This window comes from Phoenix dactylifera, chromosome 2, assembly GCF_051530095.1.
Source record: "Phoenix dactylifera cultivar Ajwa chromosome 2, Ajwa_hap1_PhDact_Kaust_v1.1, whole genome shotgun sequence".
Lineage (NCBI taxonomy): Eukaryota > Viridiplantae > Streptophyta > Magnoliopsida > Arecales > Arecaceae > Phoenix > Phoenix dactylifera.
This window is the reverse complement of record NC_143191.1, coordinates 25,600,056-25,619,665: the sequence shown is the minus strand read 5'-3', so window position 1 is coordinate 25,619,665 and position 19,610 is coordinate 25,600,056. Positions and strand designations below refer to the sequence as shown.

The 19,610-nt window shown below is 38.0% G+C and overlaps 1 protein-coding gene and 1 long non-coding RNA gene across 3 annotated transcripts; one reads left to right on the top strand and one right to left on the bottom strand.

Moving 5' to 3' along the window:
- The first annotated feature begins 7,709 nt into the window (after positions 1-7,709).
- LOC149768261 (uncharacterized) lies at positions 7,710-8,959 on the top strand. Its single transcript, XR_016399199.1, has 2 exons — positions 7,710-8,358; positions 8,476-8,959. It is a non-coding gene; the product is annotated as an uncharacterized LOC149768261 (long non-coding RNA).
- A 3,315-nt stretch (positions 8,960-12,274) lies between these two features.
- Positions 12,275-17,771, bottom strand: LOC103698553 (uncharacterized). 2 transcript variants are annotated; one of them, XM_008780587.5, is made up of 6 exons: positions 16,411-17,771; positions 15,590-15,709; positions 13,448-13,564; positions 13,259-13,348; positions 12,750-12,857; positions 12,275-12,508 (listed from the first exon to the last, which is right to left on the bottom strand). In XM_008780587.5, exons 1-6 carry the CDS (start codon positions 17,635-17,637, stop codon positions 12,449-12,451), a joined length of 1,722 nt encoding a protein of 573 aa, XP_008778809.4. In that variant the 5' UTR covers positions 17,638-17,771; the 3' UTR covers positions 12,275-12,448. The 2 variants fall into 2 exon arrangements, with proteins under 2 accessions (XP_008778809.4, XP_088571825.1); XM_088715699.1 differs by having other exon boundaries at positions 12,275-12,380.
- Between the last annotated feature and the right edge of the window lie 1,839 nt (positions 17,772-19,610).

The window sequence follows — 19,610 nt, the reverse complement described above, 5'->3', positions numbered from 1 at the left end:
AATGTAATATAATATTATATTTATAGTATAATACAATAATAAAGATATAAAATATTATAATTATTAGTGTAAATTAACTTTCACCCTCCTGATAACCATTTATCTCTCTAATAAATTGTCTAGCTAGGTGATAAAATTGATTAAAAAATTACTAAATTTTTAGATAAGAATGACACAAATGAAAAATTGTTTAGTATATTCTATGTACACAGTTTAATAAGGCTTGGAATACACTTTATATAGCCTGGTATACAGTTAAGTTTTTCTGGCACACAGTTAAGCTTCATACACAGTTAAATAAGGATTGAACACAGTTAATCTAACCTGGTAGACACATAATATATCTTGGCACACAGTTGATCAAGGCTTGCACACAGTTAATATCCTACCTAAACTTTACCTTGTTCATAATTTTTTACATTGTTGATGTAGTAGCAACAAAAATATAAAAAGCAACATTCATGTTTGCTCAAATACAAAATAAAACAACTAGCTCCTCAAAAATTTTATAAAAAAAAGAAGTCAACGAGCTATAAGTTGAGAAGCAATATAATCACGCAGAATATCCATCTCACAGTTACCCAATATTTGGCTTTGCTCTACACTCAGTTCTTCCTGCGGTTTATTAATCTCTAAACAATCAGAAAGGAGTAGATCCTTATTATCTTCCTAAGGCTGAAACTTCAAATCTTTGATTGCATGATCTCTAATAAAATTATGAATAGCCATGGAAGCCACCACAATTTGGACTTGTTCATAATAAGAAAAGTTAGGCATGGTACTCAACATTCTCTATCTACTTTTCTAGCATCCAAATATTCTCTCAATAGTGCATCTCAGAGAGGAATGTGCATGATTAAAGATTTCATGCATACCCCTTGGTTGACTTCCACGTCAAAAATCTAGTAAATGATACCTCTTCCCTTTGTAAGGCCCCATATATCCCAACATGTGAGGATATCCTGCATCCACCAAATAATATTTACCTGCATCTATATATATATATATACACGAGTTAGTAGTTTATACTTATGCATGAAAGTTAAAATGGTATATCAGTGATCATAATATATATAATTAATATGTATATGTCTACATTATAATATATTTAATTAACATGTATATCTTTAGGTGGGTGTGGAAATTGGAGCTCTTCTTTGTGTATAATATCTAAAAAAAATGAGTATCATGAGCAGTACCCTCCCATCCAGCACAAACAAAAATGAAACGCATGTCAAAATCACAACATGCTATAACATTTTGCGTAGGAATCGCTTTTCGGCCAAAATATGGTACTTGTTTGGGCGGAGAAATTTTCACTGGTATATGGGTGCCATTAATTGCTCCAATGCAGTCCCTAAAATAAGGCCACCAACGACTATCGTTGCGGATTTTACTTGGAATATTTTTGAACTCTTTATCAACCAGGCTAATAATATCCCTGGACATTCTTAAAACAACATTTAAAACATGGGTGAAATATCTACTAACTGTTTCTCCGGAATGTTGAAATCTTTCTTGAACCATCCTATTCCCAATCCCATGTCCTAGAATGATCAAAAACATGGACATCAACTCCTCAACAGGAATATATCTAGAAGCCTTTAAACCATATTTGACTTTCAATTCTAGATCAATAAATATATGTTTTTCTATTCGAAATTATTGTTGGCATCTATCTGGATTGCCATGTAAAATTTCTGATACAAACCTGTATCCAGTTTGATAGGAGGTCTTACAAGGCTTCTTTTCAATATATTTTGTGTAATATTTAGTAACCGTACCAACAGTTGTAGTTAGTAGAACATAAAAATTATCATTATCAACTATCTCATCTTCACTGAAATAATTCTCCTCAGAACTATTGTCAATGCTACCCGTACCTGTAGAAAAAATATTATGCAAAAAGACAACATCCGTAACAAATAAAACAAATGATATATAAACATATAATACAAATAACACAAACAATATAAGAAAACACCAACATATAACATCTATAATATCCATAAAATCAATAGCATCCACGATACATTATCCAAGAGATACCACAAATACATATAGTCCATCATCATTTTGCAATAGAAGTTCATAATTAAAACTACAAAACATATTGCCATAATAGTACATAAACAACTACTTCTGTAGGTTTGACATTCGCTTGAGCCATTCAATCTGAAGATAGGTATCTTAGAGAGCCACAAATATCTCTCGATGTTCTTTTTTAAGGAACATCTCAACAGCAATCAAAAGCAGTTCAGATTGTGCTACCATCTCAGGCATCACACGCACAACGCCTATCACCTCATTAATACTACATCCAGGTTTATCAATCATCTTGGATGACACTGTACTCCTCTTCTCCACTGCATCAATAAGACGACTCACTTGTTGAGATAATTGTGCAGCACCCCCTATCTTCTTGCATTTCTTATTATGCAAAGTAGGGGTAACTCTCTTCTTTCCTCTCTCCTGGATAGTATTAGATGTAAGGGTAGGGTTAACATTAAAATTATCAGGGGGAACATATCAATTTTATATGCAATCATATGAGGGTCCTCATTTGAGTCACCTAAGTCCTCAAACATATCATTATTAACCCCATCCAACCTCTCATACACTCCAATTGTGTCCTCAACATCCTCCGGCACCCAGGGGCAGCCCAATACATTTAGAGGCCTAAGGCGGGTTCAGTGAATGAGGCTTTTTTTTTAATAATAAAAATTTTAATAAGTATAAAATACTTAGAAAAAAGATATGAAAATAGATAGCCATCAAGTACATTTCAATAAAAATGCATGTATGCAACAAAGACAAATAAAAAGTCTTTTTAGTTTAATATAATTTTTGAATTGAAGCATGAAAAAGTAATTATGCTTAAGGAAGGGCCCATAAAATTGATTAAATAACCGAGATAATGCTTGGAGTACTGTTTACCATGTCAAGCAAGAGCAGAGTAGGAAAAGGTTATCCCATGGCACTTTATGGTCAAGGTAAAGGAAAGAATTTGTCCAGAAAGGAACCTCCCTATGAGAGAAAGTAGGGGCATTATGGAAAATTCACTCCATCTAATTAATAAAAGTCCCATCCCACCATCTCCCCTGCAAGTGAGTACCCAAGCAGCCACTGCAACATCACAGCACAGCAGCCATTCAACCCCCCCTCCCTCCATTTCTTTCTCTACCCTCCAAGAAGTCCATCTCCAATCCCTCAATCTTTCTTCCTGATGGCCCAGCCGGATCAGGAGTAATGTGAGGGAAGAAAACCAAGACCAAAACCAAAAAAGAGAAGGGATGAAGGATAAGACTGGCTTCAGATGCGTGTATCAAGCCAACCAAATCCCTCCTCTCTCTTTCTCTCCACCGAAGACAAAACTACTGTCCCCAACTTCCTATATTGCCCCTCTGCAGGCCAGAAAACTCTCCACCTTCCTTCCATCAAGGGGGAAGACTCGTAGCCAGATCATGTTCCCGTTTTATATGGGGCCTTCGCTTCCTTTGGTCAGCCTCCTGTAGGCCTTCCATTGGCCCGAGGCCTTAGGCGACCGCCTCGGTCGCCTACGGCTCGGGCTGGCCCTACCGGCACTGGTAAAGTTGGTGCCTAGATCCTCTCCCCAGTGGTACTAGTATCTCTAAATAACTTATCCAATTTTATGGCATGTTGTAGACCACGTTCTCAACACTTAGCTACATTAGGAATCTCCTGCAAGTTAATATATAGTTGTCTATAGTAGTTTATAAGTTAATATAAAAAATCTTACAAATATTAAACTAGTGGCACATGTACCTGCAATTTTTTTCCCACCATGCATCTGGTGCATCTATTGTATTTCTAATAGGATCCCATCCAAGCCCTATTTCCTTTTCCACCAATTTCATCCAAATGCTTCAATTTGCTTTCAGGATATCCCACTTATTTTTAAATTTTTTGTAGTCATATTGATTTCCAATCTTCTTATTGACTTTTTTAATTATATTGGCCCACCCTATCCTATTAAAATGTATTCCTGGGCGATTACCAGCTACAACTTTACCAATACATATATCGATAAACTCCTTCATCAATTTGTCATTCCAAAAGGCCTTCCTCTTCTTCTTATCTTGGATTGATGGACCAGCAAGTATATGTTGGCTTTTCTTAGACATTTGTTCTTCTTACAATGCAACAACAAAGATATTCAACATTTTTTCAATCATAAGTCATAATTTCATCCATAATCATAAAGCACCTTGTAAAGCATATCTAAATATGCACAATTTACATACAAATAGATGACGTACATATATCACTTAGTTTGTCAATTTCATTTTAACTCTTTTTTAACATATGGATCCCTAGAATCCTATATATTCATATATTAGTCCTATTGCTTGATGGGATTTGCTAGTTTGTATTCAGCCAACAATCAATAGCAAGTAAAGTAATCAGTACAATGTGTTAGCAATATTATTTAATTTACAAAACACATGTTACGTGTCAATAGCTGTATGATTGCGATCAATAACTAAGCTCCAATTTTTTCTTAATCAAGTACAGCAATGCAATCCACGCAGAAACGGAAACAAATAATATCTTGATTTGACATGCATATTGATTGTCTCTATGTTACAGAGTGTAATAGAGAGAGAGAATATTGGGGAAAATAGAAGCAACATTTTGCCCCATCAAACATGATAGCCAAAAGATACTAAAACACAACCAGTTTGGTATCATGGATATATTATTACAGGAGCCTGATAAGATGGGTAAAGACATCTATGATAGACTGAAGTCAGATGGATGACTAGATGATTCTAAAGTGATATGCGATACAAATATGCTTAAGCAACATCAACATTGTACGTTTCAAAACACCCGGCCAAAAGAAATTACAAGCATCCAAAAGTATGTATAAAATGCTAAGTTGATGGTGGTAAAACTAGGAACGACAAGGTGTTGCAATAGTAGGAGCCTGGAAGTCACTATAGATGATTAAATATAATGAAGAATCAAATGAAGAGGAATGGTTATGTGCAGCTAAAATTTGGGGAAATCCCAACAAAAAAAGGAGCTCAGATTACACAAAGGGTTGGGAAGAGGAAGAAAAAGATTAAAACATGGACGCTAGTTGTAAACAATATTCGGAAAAGCTTGTGATTATAATGGATGTGATCCTGAATATAAATGATTTGCATATATGGATTTGTAAAGCAAATCTCAATTACACCCAAATAATTAGGTTTATTATTATATTCGATATGGATTGCACAAGCAGAAAATGAAGCAACATAAGTTCCATGCAACACAATTACATGAAAAATACTTGGACATTTAATTAGAGTAAATAAAAATATTAACTACAATAATGAGATGATGCAAATAAAGACTACTGGTGCTGGAATCACTAGCAGTGAATTTTGTTGAAGAATGATAGTAATTCGGATCTTGAAGTCAAAAGTATAAGCATAAAATACTTTGGCTAATTAAGGATAAAAGGAGTATTCTTACTTCTTAAAGCTTTAAAGTGCAACGAAGATTGCAAATTTCTGAGCCGGTGACAGTACCTGGCAAAGGATGATCCAATCTTAAGTTAGAAGGCAATAATAACATTACCAAACCCCAAAGCACCGCTCACCATCAAAATTCTAAATACAAAACTATTGACAGCTGGCGCAATAGTGTTTACATAAGTAACATGGAGCAGTAATAGTTACATAGCTCCAGCTCTGCATCTCGGCAAACACAGCAGTTCCATCACAACTAAACCCTAATTTAACTCTTGCGAACCATCAAAAGACCACCACCAATTAGAGTTTTCCAGGGCTTATATCATGAAACCATAAATCTAAACCCGAGACAGTCCAAAAGCCTCTCCAAACTCGACCCAATGAATATAGAGTAAAATTAATAAAAAAACAACCATTGATGGCTACCCTGTGGCATTCATTCAAAGGTCCACCAAAATGGTATAGAAATCTGAATTTTGCAAGAAATTGCAAAAAATCCAGGAAAAATAACAGCGTGGAATAGAAGTGGATTCATATGATCACTCTCTGTCAAGCAAGAAGCAACCACGATCCATAGCATTAGGGATTCCACGGACGATCTAGGGTTTAATATACCAGCAATTAGAGAAAGAAGCTTGAAATAACGGTCGTGGCTGGATAGATCTAGAAAGAACTCTCTCTCTCTCTATAACAGAGAGATAACTCTCTCTCTCTCTATAACAGAGAGATCCTCGCGGTCCACCGTGGACCGTGAGATAGGGGAGGATTGGTGGGCCGTGGTGTCGCGGTCCATGATGTTGCGGTTTGAGCTTGGAGGAGGACCGCTGAGGTCGATGAAAAAAAAGGGGATGGATTTCAGAATGTATGGAGAGAAATTAAAAAAAAAAATTCTTCTAAAACGTGATTCAAAAGATGCATACAAAAGTAGAAAACAAAAATATCTTTTCTTGCATGGAAGAAGTTTGATCCACGGCTAGGGTTCTTTGATAGGGCTCTAGCAGATTTTTAGGTTTATAAAGGAACAAAATGTATAATTGTTATATTTTATTATGGATGTTTTAGTCAAAAAAATAGCTTTCCAATAAAGCTCAAAACAGCCGAAAGTAGCTTTCCGAAAAAGCTGTTTTGAGCTTTGTCGGAAAACTATTTTTTTGACTAAAATACTCATAATAAAATATAACAAATATATACTTTGTCCCTTTATAAACCTAAAAATCTGCTGGAGCCATGACAAAAACTCCTAGCCGTGGATCAGACTCCCTTCCGTGCAAGAAAAGATATTCTTGTTTCCTATTACTGTATTATACTATCAATATAATATTATATTACATTATATCATGATACATTAATATGTTTTATTAAATAATTTAATATTATGCTATATTATGAAAAATTAATGTACGCTAATAATTATAATATTTATACCTTTATTATTGTATTATACTATAAATATATTATAATATTATATTATATCATAATATATTGATATGTTATGTTAAATAGTTTAATATTATATTAAATTATTATGCTATAATATACAATGTTATATTACTATATTATAATAATATTATATTATATTATAGTAATATTATACTATATCATATATTTATGTTTTAATATATGTTATATTTTATTATGCTCTGTTGTATAATACTATGCAATGTCCTTTATGATAATTTTGTCATATAAAAGTAATTTCTCAGTTTGTTTACCAAACACATATTAAAATGCCACAACACTTTAGAAATGTAGTTACCAAACAGCAAACAACTTTTTATAAAAGTTCTACTTTAGAAAGCCATACTTCCAACAGCTCTACTTCTAAAAGTTCTACTACCAACAGCTCGCTCAAACAGGGCCTTAGTACTAGCAATGCCGGCTCGAGCCTTAGGCGACCAAGGCGGTCGCCTAAGGCCCCCGGCCCAGGGAAGGCCCCCACGGGCCACCACCCACTTGTTTTTTTTTTTTTTATTCCAGCTCAGGGCTATCGCGGAGGGGACTGGCTATGCTTATGGCTATGGGCTATCAGCTATGGAGGGAGTGGCCGAGTGGCCGAGTGGGCAGCGGGTTTGGGCGGCGGCGACGCGACGTAAAACGGTGAAAGGCTGAGGCCGACTGCGGCGACTGGCGACGGGCGACGGGCGATGGCGTGGTCGGTGGTCGAGCGGTCGAGTCGTCGACACTCGACAAGCAACGGGCAAGTGGGCAACGACTTTTTCCTCCCCGGCTCGCCCCTTCTCTCCGACAGTCCGACTCTCCCCTTCTCTGCCTTTTTAATGCCGGAACCTTCTCCGGTTCTCGGCACTCGGTCTCGGCACTCGGCAGGGCAGATCGGCTATTCGGCTTGCAAAACCCTCTCTAGCTCTCTGCTCTCCTCGCCGACGTCCAGTCCACTGTGCGTCCGTGCAGAGTCCCGTGACTTCCGTCCTCTCCTCGGCGTCCAGCGTCCTCGCCGACTCCGAGTCGCCGTCCTCGGCTCCTCCGACATCCGACTCCGCGGCGACCGAGGGCCGAGGCGGTGAGGCCTCAGTCCCATCCTCTTCTCGCCGACGTCGCCGACTCGCCGTCCTCGGCCTCCCGTGAGGCTGTGACCGGCGCCGGCGGTGGCCCCGTCCTCTCCTCAGACCTCAGCTCCTCCGCCGCTCCGGCCGGCGGCCTCCTCGTCCTCGGGGTTCCCGGTTCCCAAATCCCAAGTCCCGACGGCCGACGGACCCGACACCCGACCTCCTCCCAGCTCCCACTCCCAGGCTCCCAGTCCCACGGTCCCACCGGGCCACCTCCCGAGGTTCGGCTGTTCCCAAATCCCAGTTCCCACTGTGGCACTGTGCCACTGTCTACAGTCCACTGATCCCGATTCCCCAATCCCACTGAGGTGAGTAAGTAACTGTAGTATGTGGTTACTTAGTTTATTAATTATTTTTTGGTTTAATTAAATTATATGTAGTTAAGTAATTAATTTAAAATTTGTTATTTTTTGGTTCAATTGTAGATTGGTTGTGACTTCACTACTTCAGCGGTTCGGCACTATTCGGCCTCTTCTCGCTGTCGAGTTCGGAACTATTCCACCTCTTCTCGACACAATTAAGTTCGACACTACTTGTCGGGACCCGAGTTTATTTTTCTTGACACAATTAAGTTTTATCATTTTTAACTTTTTATATTTTGATTTGTTTGTGGTGGTTTTTTAATTGCTTAGTTTGATAATATTATTTATAGATTAAAATGTCTAATAGAAAATATGACTGTGGGTATGAAAAACTCAAAAAAAAAAGAAAAATCGATAAACTCATTCAATCTCAAAAAGGAGCTCTAGATAGATTTGTTGTTACAAACAAACATAACACTACATCAAATTCAACTCAAGAATTAGCAATAGAACAGGCACCCGAAATAGAGTTAAAAAATGAGATTGCCAGTGAAACAATATCTAGTGAAGAACACAATGGAGAATCAGATGGAGATAGGATAAACAAGGAAAAAGATTGTGAAACTAGTTCTATTCCTACAAATTTATATGATCCTGGTCAATGGAAAATAATTGATACAAAATTTAGAGATCTAATAGTGGAAAGAGGTCCAATTAGGGATTATGATTTTCATTTTCCTAAGGATGAAAACAATAGACACTTTTCTACGATATATTATATTCGTAAGTTACCTAATGGTGAAAAACATGATAGAAAATGGTTAGTGTATTCGAAAGATTTGGATAGAGTATATTGTTTTTGCTGTAAATTATTTGATTCAAAGTCTAGCACGAGTCAATTAGTCAATGAAGGAAGTAGGGATTGGAAAAATCTAGGTATCAAGCTTAAAAGTCATGAAACAACTAATGAACATATCATTAGCATGAATAGGTGGATTGAGTTAGAAGTGAGATTGCTAAAAAATAATACAATTGATAAAAATCTCCAAGAACAAATAAACCAAGAGAAGGATCATTGGAAAAAAGTTCTATTTAGAATTATTGCTGTCGTAAAAAATCTTGCAAAAAATAATTTAGCATTTCGAGGAAAGAATGAAAAGATCTATCAAAGCAATAACGGAAATTTTCTAAGTTTTATTGAAACGATTGCAGAATTTGATCCAATAATGCAAGAACATATTCGACGCATTCAACATGGTGAAATTTACAATCATTATTTAGGTCATAATATTCAAAATGAATTGATTCAAATGTTAGCATCTGAAATTAAAGCTATAATACTTAAAAAGATTAAAGAAGCAAAATATTTTTCTGTAATACTTGATTGCACTCCTGATGCAAGCCATCAGGAACAAATGACCCTAGTTTTAAGATGTGTAGATACTTCAACAAGTTCAGTAAAAGTAGAAGAATATTTTTTAGAATTTTTAGAAATAGATGATACCTCTGGAAAGGGCCTTTTTAATGAACTTATAAATATAATAGAAAAACATAAACTTGAGGTTAATGATATAAGAGGATAAGGGTATGATAATGGATCTAATATGAAAGAAAAACATCAAGGTGTACAAAGAAGATTATTAGATATAAATTCTAGAGCATTTTACACACCATGTGGATGTCATAACTTGAATTTAGTATTATGTGATACTGCTAACTCGTGTCCTAAAGCTATATCTTTTTTTGGAGTGATACAACGAATTTATACCTTATTTTTTTCTTCTACAAAACGATGGAAAATTTTACAAGATAATATATCCACATTAACTCTTAAACCCTTGTCACAAACACGTTGGGAAAGTCGTATTGAAAGTGTCAAAGCAATTAAAAACCAAGCTCCTAAAATAAGAGATGCTTTAGTTCAATTAGCGGAAACTAGTGAAGATCCTAAAATAAAGTGTGAAGCCACATGTTTAGCTACATATGAGATTGAAAATTTTGAATTTTTATTAGGCATGAATATTTGGTATGATATATTGTTTGCTGTTAACTCAGTTAGTAAGATTTTACAATCTGAAGACATGCATATTGATGTTGCTATAGATCAATTAAAAGGTCTTCTTTCTTATTTGAAAAGTTATAGGAAAAATGGATTCATGAATGCTTTGAATTCATCTAAAGAAATTGCAAATGAAATGGAAATAGAACCTATATTTCGTGAAAAACGTGTGATCCGTAGAAAAAAATATTTTGATGAAAATAATGATGATGAGATAACAAGATCAGCTGAAGAATCTTTTAGATTGATTACTTTTTATATATAGTAGATCAGGCTATTTTTTCAATTCAAAATAAGTTTGAACAATTTACCGTATATGAAAATATTTTTGGTTTTTTGTTTAATTTTAGAAAGTTAAAATCTTTGAATGAAGATGATTTGAAAAAGTGTTGTCTTAATCTTGAAAACTTTTTAAAGCATGGTGAATATTCTGATATTGATGGTATTGATCTGTTTTCAGAGTTAAAAATTTTAAAAGAATTTTTACAAACAGAAACTAGTACCCCTATTGATATTTTAAGTTTTATAAAAAAACAGATTCTTTTCCAAATGCATGCATTGCATATAGGATATTATTAACAATACCTGTAACAGTTGCTTCTGCTGAAAGAAGTTTTTCAAAATTAAAGTTGATAAAATCTTATTTGCGATCAACTATGTCACAAGAAAGATTAAATGGATTAGCTATATTATCGATTGAAAATAGTATTTTAATGGATCTTGAGTCTAAAAGTTTAATTAGTAATTTTGCTTCTCAAAAAGCTAGGCGAATTATTTTTAAATAAAAATTTTAAAATATTTTTATACTTATTAAAAAAATTATTATTTAAATAATAATAAAAAAGGCCCCTTCTAATGAGTTCGCCTAAGGCCCTCAAATATATTGGGCCGCCCCTGAGTACTAGTAACCCTTACATCATTTCTCTGAGATGACTGATAGCACCTCCAATGCTGTTCTCAGAAACTCCAGTAACAAAAGGGAAAACTATTTTACATTGATGATCGCACAAGCTGATCATAAACAGATTTTAAGGCTGAGGATCTGAAGAGAAATATGGTTTTAACAGTTAACTGGCAAGCAATAATGTAACTCTGAAAATAAGATGGTAGAAACTTGATTAGCTACAGGAATGCAAATCAGGTTGGGAAGCCTGCTTTCTGTTTCAAGGACTAGCTGATGCTCTGTTATCAAATCACCAGAGCAGACAGTCAAACCAGCTTATGCCCTGCTAGCTTGGTTCATGAGTCGTGACAGTCGCAGCAAGGAAGCAACTTGTTTGGGTTTCACATAAGTTTCAGAAATACAAGCGAGGAACAGCACCATAAGCCTGCCACAATCTGACTCCACTGGATTTGCAAATTGCAGCATAACATCCAATTCATCCTTCAACAAAGAAACTCCAAGCCCGCCAATTATCCTTTGGAGATACATTTTCACATTAGCACGAACAAAAGCATAAAACTTAGTAGCCAAAACTTTCAAACAATCAAAAGGAGTATTTCCTTTCATTGTTTTTGTAGCCTCTTCTCCACTAGTCGGAGAAATCTTAAGTTGCACATTACCTTTGCATTCAAGCAACAGTACAAGTATAATAAAGAACTGAAAACCAAACTGCTATTCTGATAAGCATCAGAGAAGCCTTGAGAAGAAGAATGTTTACAAATGAAATTTTAGCTCACCAACTTTCCATTTGTAGACTCATCAGTACTTGTTGAAAAGATCTCACCATGCATTGTGACAATGGAAAATATCTTTTGCCAGATAATAGAAGGAATACTGTTCAGACAAGAACCTGTTTTGCTGAAATCTAATCGATAATTGAACCCATCAGGCCCTCTAAAATTGAAAGAATGGATCAACTCTATACAAGAAAGCTCCTGCTTTTGGCTTCACTTATTTTGATGAGATGTATAATTGATACAAAAATTTGTCTTCTCACAATGGGTATGCCGTGCATAATGTAGAGACCTGGAAAAAATGTGATTATGTACAAGCAGTTTACTATAATACTATCAAGTATCAACACCTTTCTTGCTTCACTTTACACAGTTCTGCTTTTGTTGAATTAGTTGGCTTCTTAAGCTGCACTCCTTCACCTGAATAACAACAAACAGGAATTTGTTGATCCTGCTAATTTCCTTAATTTTGTTACTAATGCACTAGCAACAAAAATCAGTCCATGAATTAGAGGGAAGAAACAATCATAAACCTATACATATAGGTATGTGGGACAAGAACTGACTCTTGCCTTAGTGCATTAAGAAACAGAGAGAGAAAACTGTATGGATGCTTCACTAGTGAGCACTAGCTTATAAGAAAGATATTATGGAGGCACACCTGCAACTCATATGCCATGAATATAAGATCTCTGCACTCCTCAAATAATGCTCTTTCACTGCTCACTATGCTTGCAAGGTCTGAGATTACATTGTCCACCTCTTCCACCTATCCCAAGAACATTACTACATTAAAGAGTCTATACACACACGAAATGTATAAATGCACACAGAAAACAAGGACGACAGACTTATAAGGGCATGATTCTTTCCAATCAAATCAAAAGCTTGAAAAACATTATTTGCCTTAGCCCCGAAACTTGAAGTTAAAATGATAAAAAGCTACTCAGAGTTTCTAATCTAATTTTCATGTCCCTGACTGGCATGATTTATACATGCCAAATCTGTAACATTTTCATATGCATAGCCTACAAAATTCTTCCCAAGGATCCATGACCAACTCACTCCTTGGAGATTGTGTCTTAACTTATCAATAACATCCAAGTTGCACTCTATGTGACTATTAATTTGTAATAAATTTGGTTTTGAATAAAATTTTCTCATGCACACCTGTAGTAGAAACCTTCCGACGCAAGAAGAAGATTCCTCTAGCATATCCAGTGCAGATTTCAGAACTTCATCAAGCTCACTGATATCTACCTGCACATTGACAATACATAGTTTACAATGAGCGTCAAGTAAAAACAGAAGACAATGACAAGGAGTAGAAAAATGGAGACAAAGCCCATGGACAATCACCTTCACATCCCCAATGACTGGAAGTCGAAGTGAAGCACCCTGCAAAGCCTTTACTGCACCTGAAAAAGAACTTGAATGATCTCCTTCAACAGCAGTCCATTGATCCAAATATGGCATCTAAACAGTAAAAGAAAAATAAATGAGCTTATAGGAGTTTAAGGTGGAGCCGTGGAGGAGCCACCAACTTGTTTTTTTTGCCTTTTCTTAAACTAAACCTTGTTTTACATCAACTGGTTAAAAATATGTAAGACTGAAGAATTACATTTCATTCACTTGAAAAATACAAAGTATTCAACAAAGAAAATGGTTTATGTGGACCTTGCTATTCCACCAGCTCTTGTGGCTCCATAGCTTTAGGTAGCTAATCTACTCGCTAACCGGAAATCTCACCCAATTTTCAGGAAATAGCAACTGAAGTGTCCCCTGAAACTATTTCTATGTTGGGTATTAAGGACCAATCAATACAGCAATATATGATTGCCCGAGAAGATGGAAAAAAGGGAACATGAAATCATTACTGAAAATGGTATGGAGCATGAAATCATATCAAATGCATATTCACTGGATTGTTCATGAAATCATAAAACAACGTTAGGTTTAAACCATGTGGCTTGCAAAGGCCCAACAACTTTGCCTTTTCGGATTCTCAACAACAACCAACAATTTTGAGGCCTCTTAAATTTGTGATATTTTGGTTGGTTAAACAAGCATCAAAAGTGTCCAAAAAGCAAGGATGGAGTGATGTTTACTGTGCAGTCTCTACTTAACCTAGAAATGGTTTTTACCACCAAAAGGATAAATTTTAATAGCTAGTGATTTAAATAGATAGTGAATTGATGCAAACTTGCACTCCCATGATTCTCATCGTTGTATTTGTTATGCTTCATATCATACAAAAAATAATTTTAACCTCTTTTTGTAAATAGTAAATTGATTTTATCTTGTAATAATGTTTTCATTTATATATTTCTATAGATGTTACTCCAACCACATCCAAACCTTTTCTTTTGAAAAAAAAAATACCACCATGGTGGAACAGATGTTAATGGTAAAAAACTAACAAGCTTAAATTTAGTTTCTCATTATCTTCCAAGATAGTTCCTCTTCTTTTTCACTTTCTTAAACAGTTCTCACAGTTCCAAGACTACCAGTTAAAAAGATCAAGTAAAACTTATTGTAGTCATAAAGGAAAGCACTTCCTTGGCAATGGAATGGTGATTAGAGGACGTATAAAATTGCTATTAATCCCCTATTGGGAGAGGACAGCAGAAGCAAACAGGACATCTAAATTTTGAATCAAAAGCATCATCCTAGACTGAACAAACCTGTCTGATCAAACGAGCTGAACAATATCGCAATTTTTTTTTTTTTTTTTTTTTTTGTGGTTACTCCATCAAAAAACTAAGCCCCACAGATTTTGGGGATGTTGCTAAAACAAATATGCATAAAGATGTCTTCTTTTTCATCCAGACTTTAGGCAGAAAGTCAAAACAAAGAGGACACAAAACTGATAACCTCGGGATGCAAGAATTACCATCTCTGACAGGTTAGAGCTGTTGACACTTAACAGGTGGTGTCGTCTCAAAGGTGCTAAAGAAGAACATCTCATGTAATTTTAGAATCAATTCTAGATATGTCCTTTATAAGGACAAGAACAATGCCTCCAAGGTACCGTTAAATAGACATTCCTAGATGTTGATCTCTACTAACTGAAGGCTCTGATCATTTGATTACTGTTATCTTTAGGCTGGTCAAGTGGAGATATCAAGCCTGAGCACAAAGAAGAGACATTAATTTACAACTCACATGATGATTTGAGTTATTAAATAAAAGAGGGGGGGGGGGGGGGGGGTTGCGTGTGGCGGGGGGTAACTTCACCTACCAACTAATTATCTGATGAGATATTTGATCTGATATAGTAAACTCTATTTGATAATTTGGACTACACAAAAATAGCTTGATGGTCATCCTCTATGGCATTCAACATGATGAACACAATGATGATAAAAAAGAAACACTGCATTTTTTATTATCTCACCTAAGTGTCAAATACTATGTCATCAAGAATTCCTAGAAATCATGTAGAGCAACATTAAAATGCAAGGTATATCAAAAGCTAATCAATAAATTATTTGCCCTTACTTGATCTTCAACAATGGCTTGCAACTTCCTTGCTCCTTTAACCTGTTCAAGTTCAATCCTCTTCACCGCAACAGAATCTCGCAGTTCTGATAACTTAATTTCATGGCTATAAAGTGATTTCTGCAGAAAATAAGTTGGTTAACTCAATCCATAATACACACATAAAGAGAGCAAGCAATAAATCATGGGAGGAAAACCGTAAATAAGGAATTATCAAATAAAGTTTTCTTTCTGAACTTGCCAGTCAGGAAAATTTCTAGACAACTAAAAACAAGGGTTCGGGTTGTATCTTTCGTGTGAAAGAATGATTCACCCCCTTTCGTGATGTCAACCGTTGGATCCTGCAATGGCCGCTTCAACATATGTTCAAGTGGATGAAAGAAAAGTTCGGAGTGCTTGAAGATCTGTGCGAGTTGTGATCCAGTGGTTGACGTCGTGAAAGAAGATCAATCATTCTTTCACACGAAAGATACAACATGAACCCTAAAAACAAATACAAAAAACCGATCCTGGAAACACAGTTTTTCTTTGGTAAACTACAATACTGAATTCTAATATGACAGTTAAACTATATACAGTACGATGACATTTTTAGCACCATCATGAACCTATATTACTGCTTTCTTGTAAAATAAATTTAAAATTAGAGCACTAATCAAACATGGAATCTAGTGGTATTACAACTGTAAAAGTCGTACCAATATGTTCCTTCACCAATGTTCTCATGAAGCTATATCTACAGATCTCATAGCTACTACTGCACAAGCTTCAAGAAGTTTATTGCAAACAAATTACCTTAGGATTGGTAGAAATTAACTAACCTCTGCTGCAATGGTCCGAGCATGAACTGCTGCCTGGGCTTTTGCATTGATGAATCTCCACTGAAGATAACAGTTATTGAGTAGGCGCAGGGCATGAATGTCTTCTTGACGGTTCGATGCCTTTTTTCCCTTCTTCAAGTCCATCCACAGCTTTGTGCATGGCGGTTGGGGAGGCAGACCAAGTGCGACTGATCTTGCCGTGCTAACTTGAGATTTCAAAGAAGCAACAAGAGGTCTACGGACAGACCTGGTTGGATTGAAGGAAGGCTGTTCACAATTTGACAGAGCCGAATTCAGCGAGCGGTGGCAGAAAGAGGATGACATCCTTCGACAAGAATCCCCGATGGTGTCGCGCCTGCCCGAGCCCCCACTCTCTGGCAACTGCCTCACCGACTTGTTCAGCAGGTGATCCGACCCGGCCCGTATTACTGAATTCTTCTGACCCAGAAGTGGAGGGTTCTTGCAGAACTCATGCTGGCCGCTCGCACAACGCAATTCGGCTTCAGAGGGATCAGTGGAAGAATTCTCCGACGATGTTTTGACCGACCTACCGCTGCTATCTTCCTCCAAAGGGAAAGGACTCACTCGAGCCGGGGTGACAAGACCGGGCAATTTGCTCCCCTGAGATACAATTCTCTTCAAAGATGACGGCTTTGGAGTACAATTATTACTCAAACTCACCCGATCACCTGCATTTATCATTGGAGTGACAGGCCTCGGCTTTCTGGACTGTGGCTGCTGCTCGTTGACGCCATTTTCACCGAACAGCCTTGCAACCCGTTTCCTCTCCGTTCCGACAGCCTTGCTCTGGATCACCAATGGCAGAGGAGTCGCCAAGATTTGTTTCGCCACCGCCACCGGCCAGTTCTCGTCGGCGAAGCATGAAGAGGGTTCCGTTTCAAGATCACCGGCATCGGAAGTGTTCGACGGAGGGACTTCCAAGTCCGGTGGAAGCTTCTCTTGCCGATGATGTTTCTTGAGGTGAGGGAAAAGGGGGTCTCCAGAAGAGAAAAAGAGGGAAGCAGAGGAAGGGATGGGAGTGGACGATCGTGAATTAATCGGCATTGGTGATAAATATCTGGAGCGGACCTCCCTCGTCCGCCGCAGGGCTCGCTTCTCCGTCGCCGCCGGTTTGGGCACTGAGGGGAGGCGGTCTTCTTGGATGGGAGGAGGGGGGACGGAGGGAAGTTCTTGAGAGGGTTTGGAGATGGGCTCCATGAGGGTCATCTAGTTCAAGAAATATTGGGTCAAGAAGGGATGGAGCGAGAGACTGAAATAGACGGTTCGGTGAGGGTGGATAAGGGAAAGAAATCACTTAATGCTTTTAATTTTTTGGAAGGAAGGGGTAGGGAGGAAGATCTAGGAACAGGTTCAGGTTCTGTGAATCTACGAGGGAGGCAACGGTCGACAGACGGCGGAGAACTTGAATCAGCGTCCAGGGATAGTGGATACGGTAAACCGTCCGAAATATCACGTATTGGATTTGAATTTTCTCCGCTAAACGAACCCAAATCTGCGGGTGACGGGAAGAGATTAGGACGAGTAATGGGATTGATGCAACGCATGGAAATTTCTGCTTTATATGGCCAATATTCCGATGTGGCCTTACATTTTGTTTTAAAATACCATGTTAGGCCAGAGTATATTTTAGTTGAAACTTTAAAGCTTTCCTAAATTGAGATGAATAAACTGTTCGATATATATATATATATATATATATATATATATATATATATATATATATATGTATGTATGTATATATATATATATATATATATATATATATATATATATATATATATATATATGTATGTATGTATATATATATATATATATATATATATGTATGTATGTATATATATATATATATATATATATATATATATATATGTATGTATGTATATATATATATACATATATATATATATATATATATATATATATATATATATGTATGTATATATATATGTATGTATATATATATATGTATGTATATATATATATATGTATGTATATGTATGTGTTACGGGGGAACTAAGCCGCCATGCTCCACGTGACCGGCACGCGCGCCCATGAAGACTACGGCTGTCCTTTGATCCAGCAATCCGACCCCGAGTCGGACATCTTCGGCTCCACAGCCCGACCTCGAGTCGGCTGCCCTTCGATCCAGCAGTCCGGCCCCGAGTCGGACATCTTCGGCTTCGCGGCCCGACCCCGAGTCGGCTGCCCCTTAATCTAGCAATCCGACCCCAAGTCGGATATCCTCAGCACCGCAGCCCGACCCCGGGTCGGCTGCCCCCTGATCCAGCACTCCGACCCCGAGTCGGAGATCTCTTGATAACGACAGGCTGCTTCCCAGAGGCACGCCGAGGCCTCCTGCTCCACTACTCCCTGCAACGGCTGTATCCGATGCTGTTCCACGATCTCCTGTATCAGCCGTACAAAGCGGAACTCCACTACGCCCTGTCATGGCCGTACCCAGCGCTGCTCCACGACGCCCTGTAACGGCCATGTCAGTGGCCACTCCGCCGCGCCCACGATGACAAACCCCCCTCAGAGACCCCCCAGCCAGGTATATATGCGGCTGGGGGGAGAAGGGGAGGGGGTAAGCAATATCTTCCAGTGCACTCTCTTGCTTGCGATTATTATCTCTCCTTCTCCTCCAATCTCCTCTGACTTGATCGTCGGAGGGCCCCCACTACCCCAGTGGTGGTGCGAGGCTTGCTCGCAGGTTTCCCGGTGGAAGGTGGAGCGTAACCAACACCAACCAAGACAACTCAGACGGAACCCCGTTCACACCGCTGTGTCAATCGTTCTCAGTTTGGACCACCAGCAACAGTTGGCGCTAGAGGAAGGGCCTGATCTCAGAGCGATCGTAATGGCACGGCGAGGTGGTCGTGGAGCTTCCAATGCCTCCGGTCGCGGGGCCTCTCGCGCCTCCGGCCGGGAGGCCGCTGCGTCTCCAACACATTCTCAGCAACACTCCACCATTCCACCCCCCATTCAGATGGTCGAAGCCGCTCAGTTCGACCAGTTAGCCCAGCAGGTTCGCACCCTCGCGGAGGTAGTGCAGAACCTGCAGGGTGTGATGTCTCGAGCGCCACAGCGGGCCCAGGAGCCGCTGCCCCCCGAGCGCTCACCTGTCTTCCTCAACCCGCACTCCTTCCTCTCCCATGGGGAGGAGCGCCGGCGCGAGGAAG

Excerpts from the sequence above, each read along its gene's own strand:
- LOC103698553 (XM_008780587.5), bottom strand. The coding sequence starts at position 17,637 with ATGACCCTCATGGAGCCCATCTCCAAACCCTCTCAAGAACTTCCCTCC. Across the intron at positions 12,858-13,258 it reads TCGGAAGGTTTCTACTACAG|GTGGAAGAGGTGGACAATGT; the intron begins GTGTGCATGAGA and ends TTCTTGGGATAG. Across the intron at positions 12,509-12,749 it reads TCATGGCATATGAGTTGCAG|GTGAAGGAGTGCAGCTTAAG; the intron begins GTGTGCCTCCAT and ends GTTGTTATTCAG.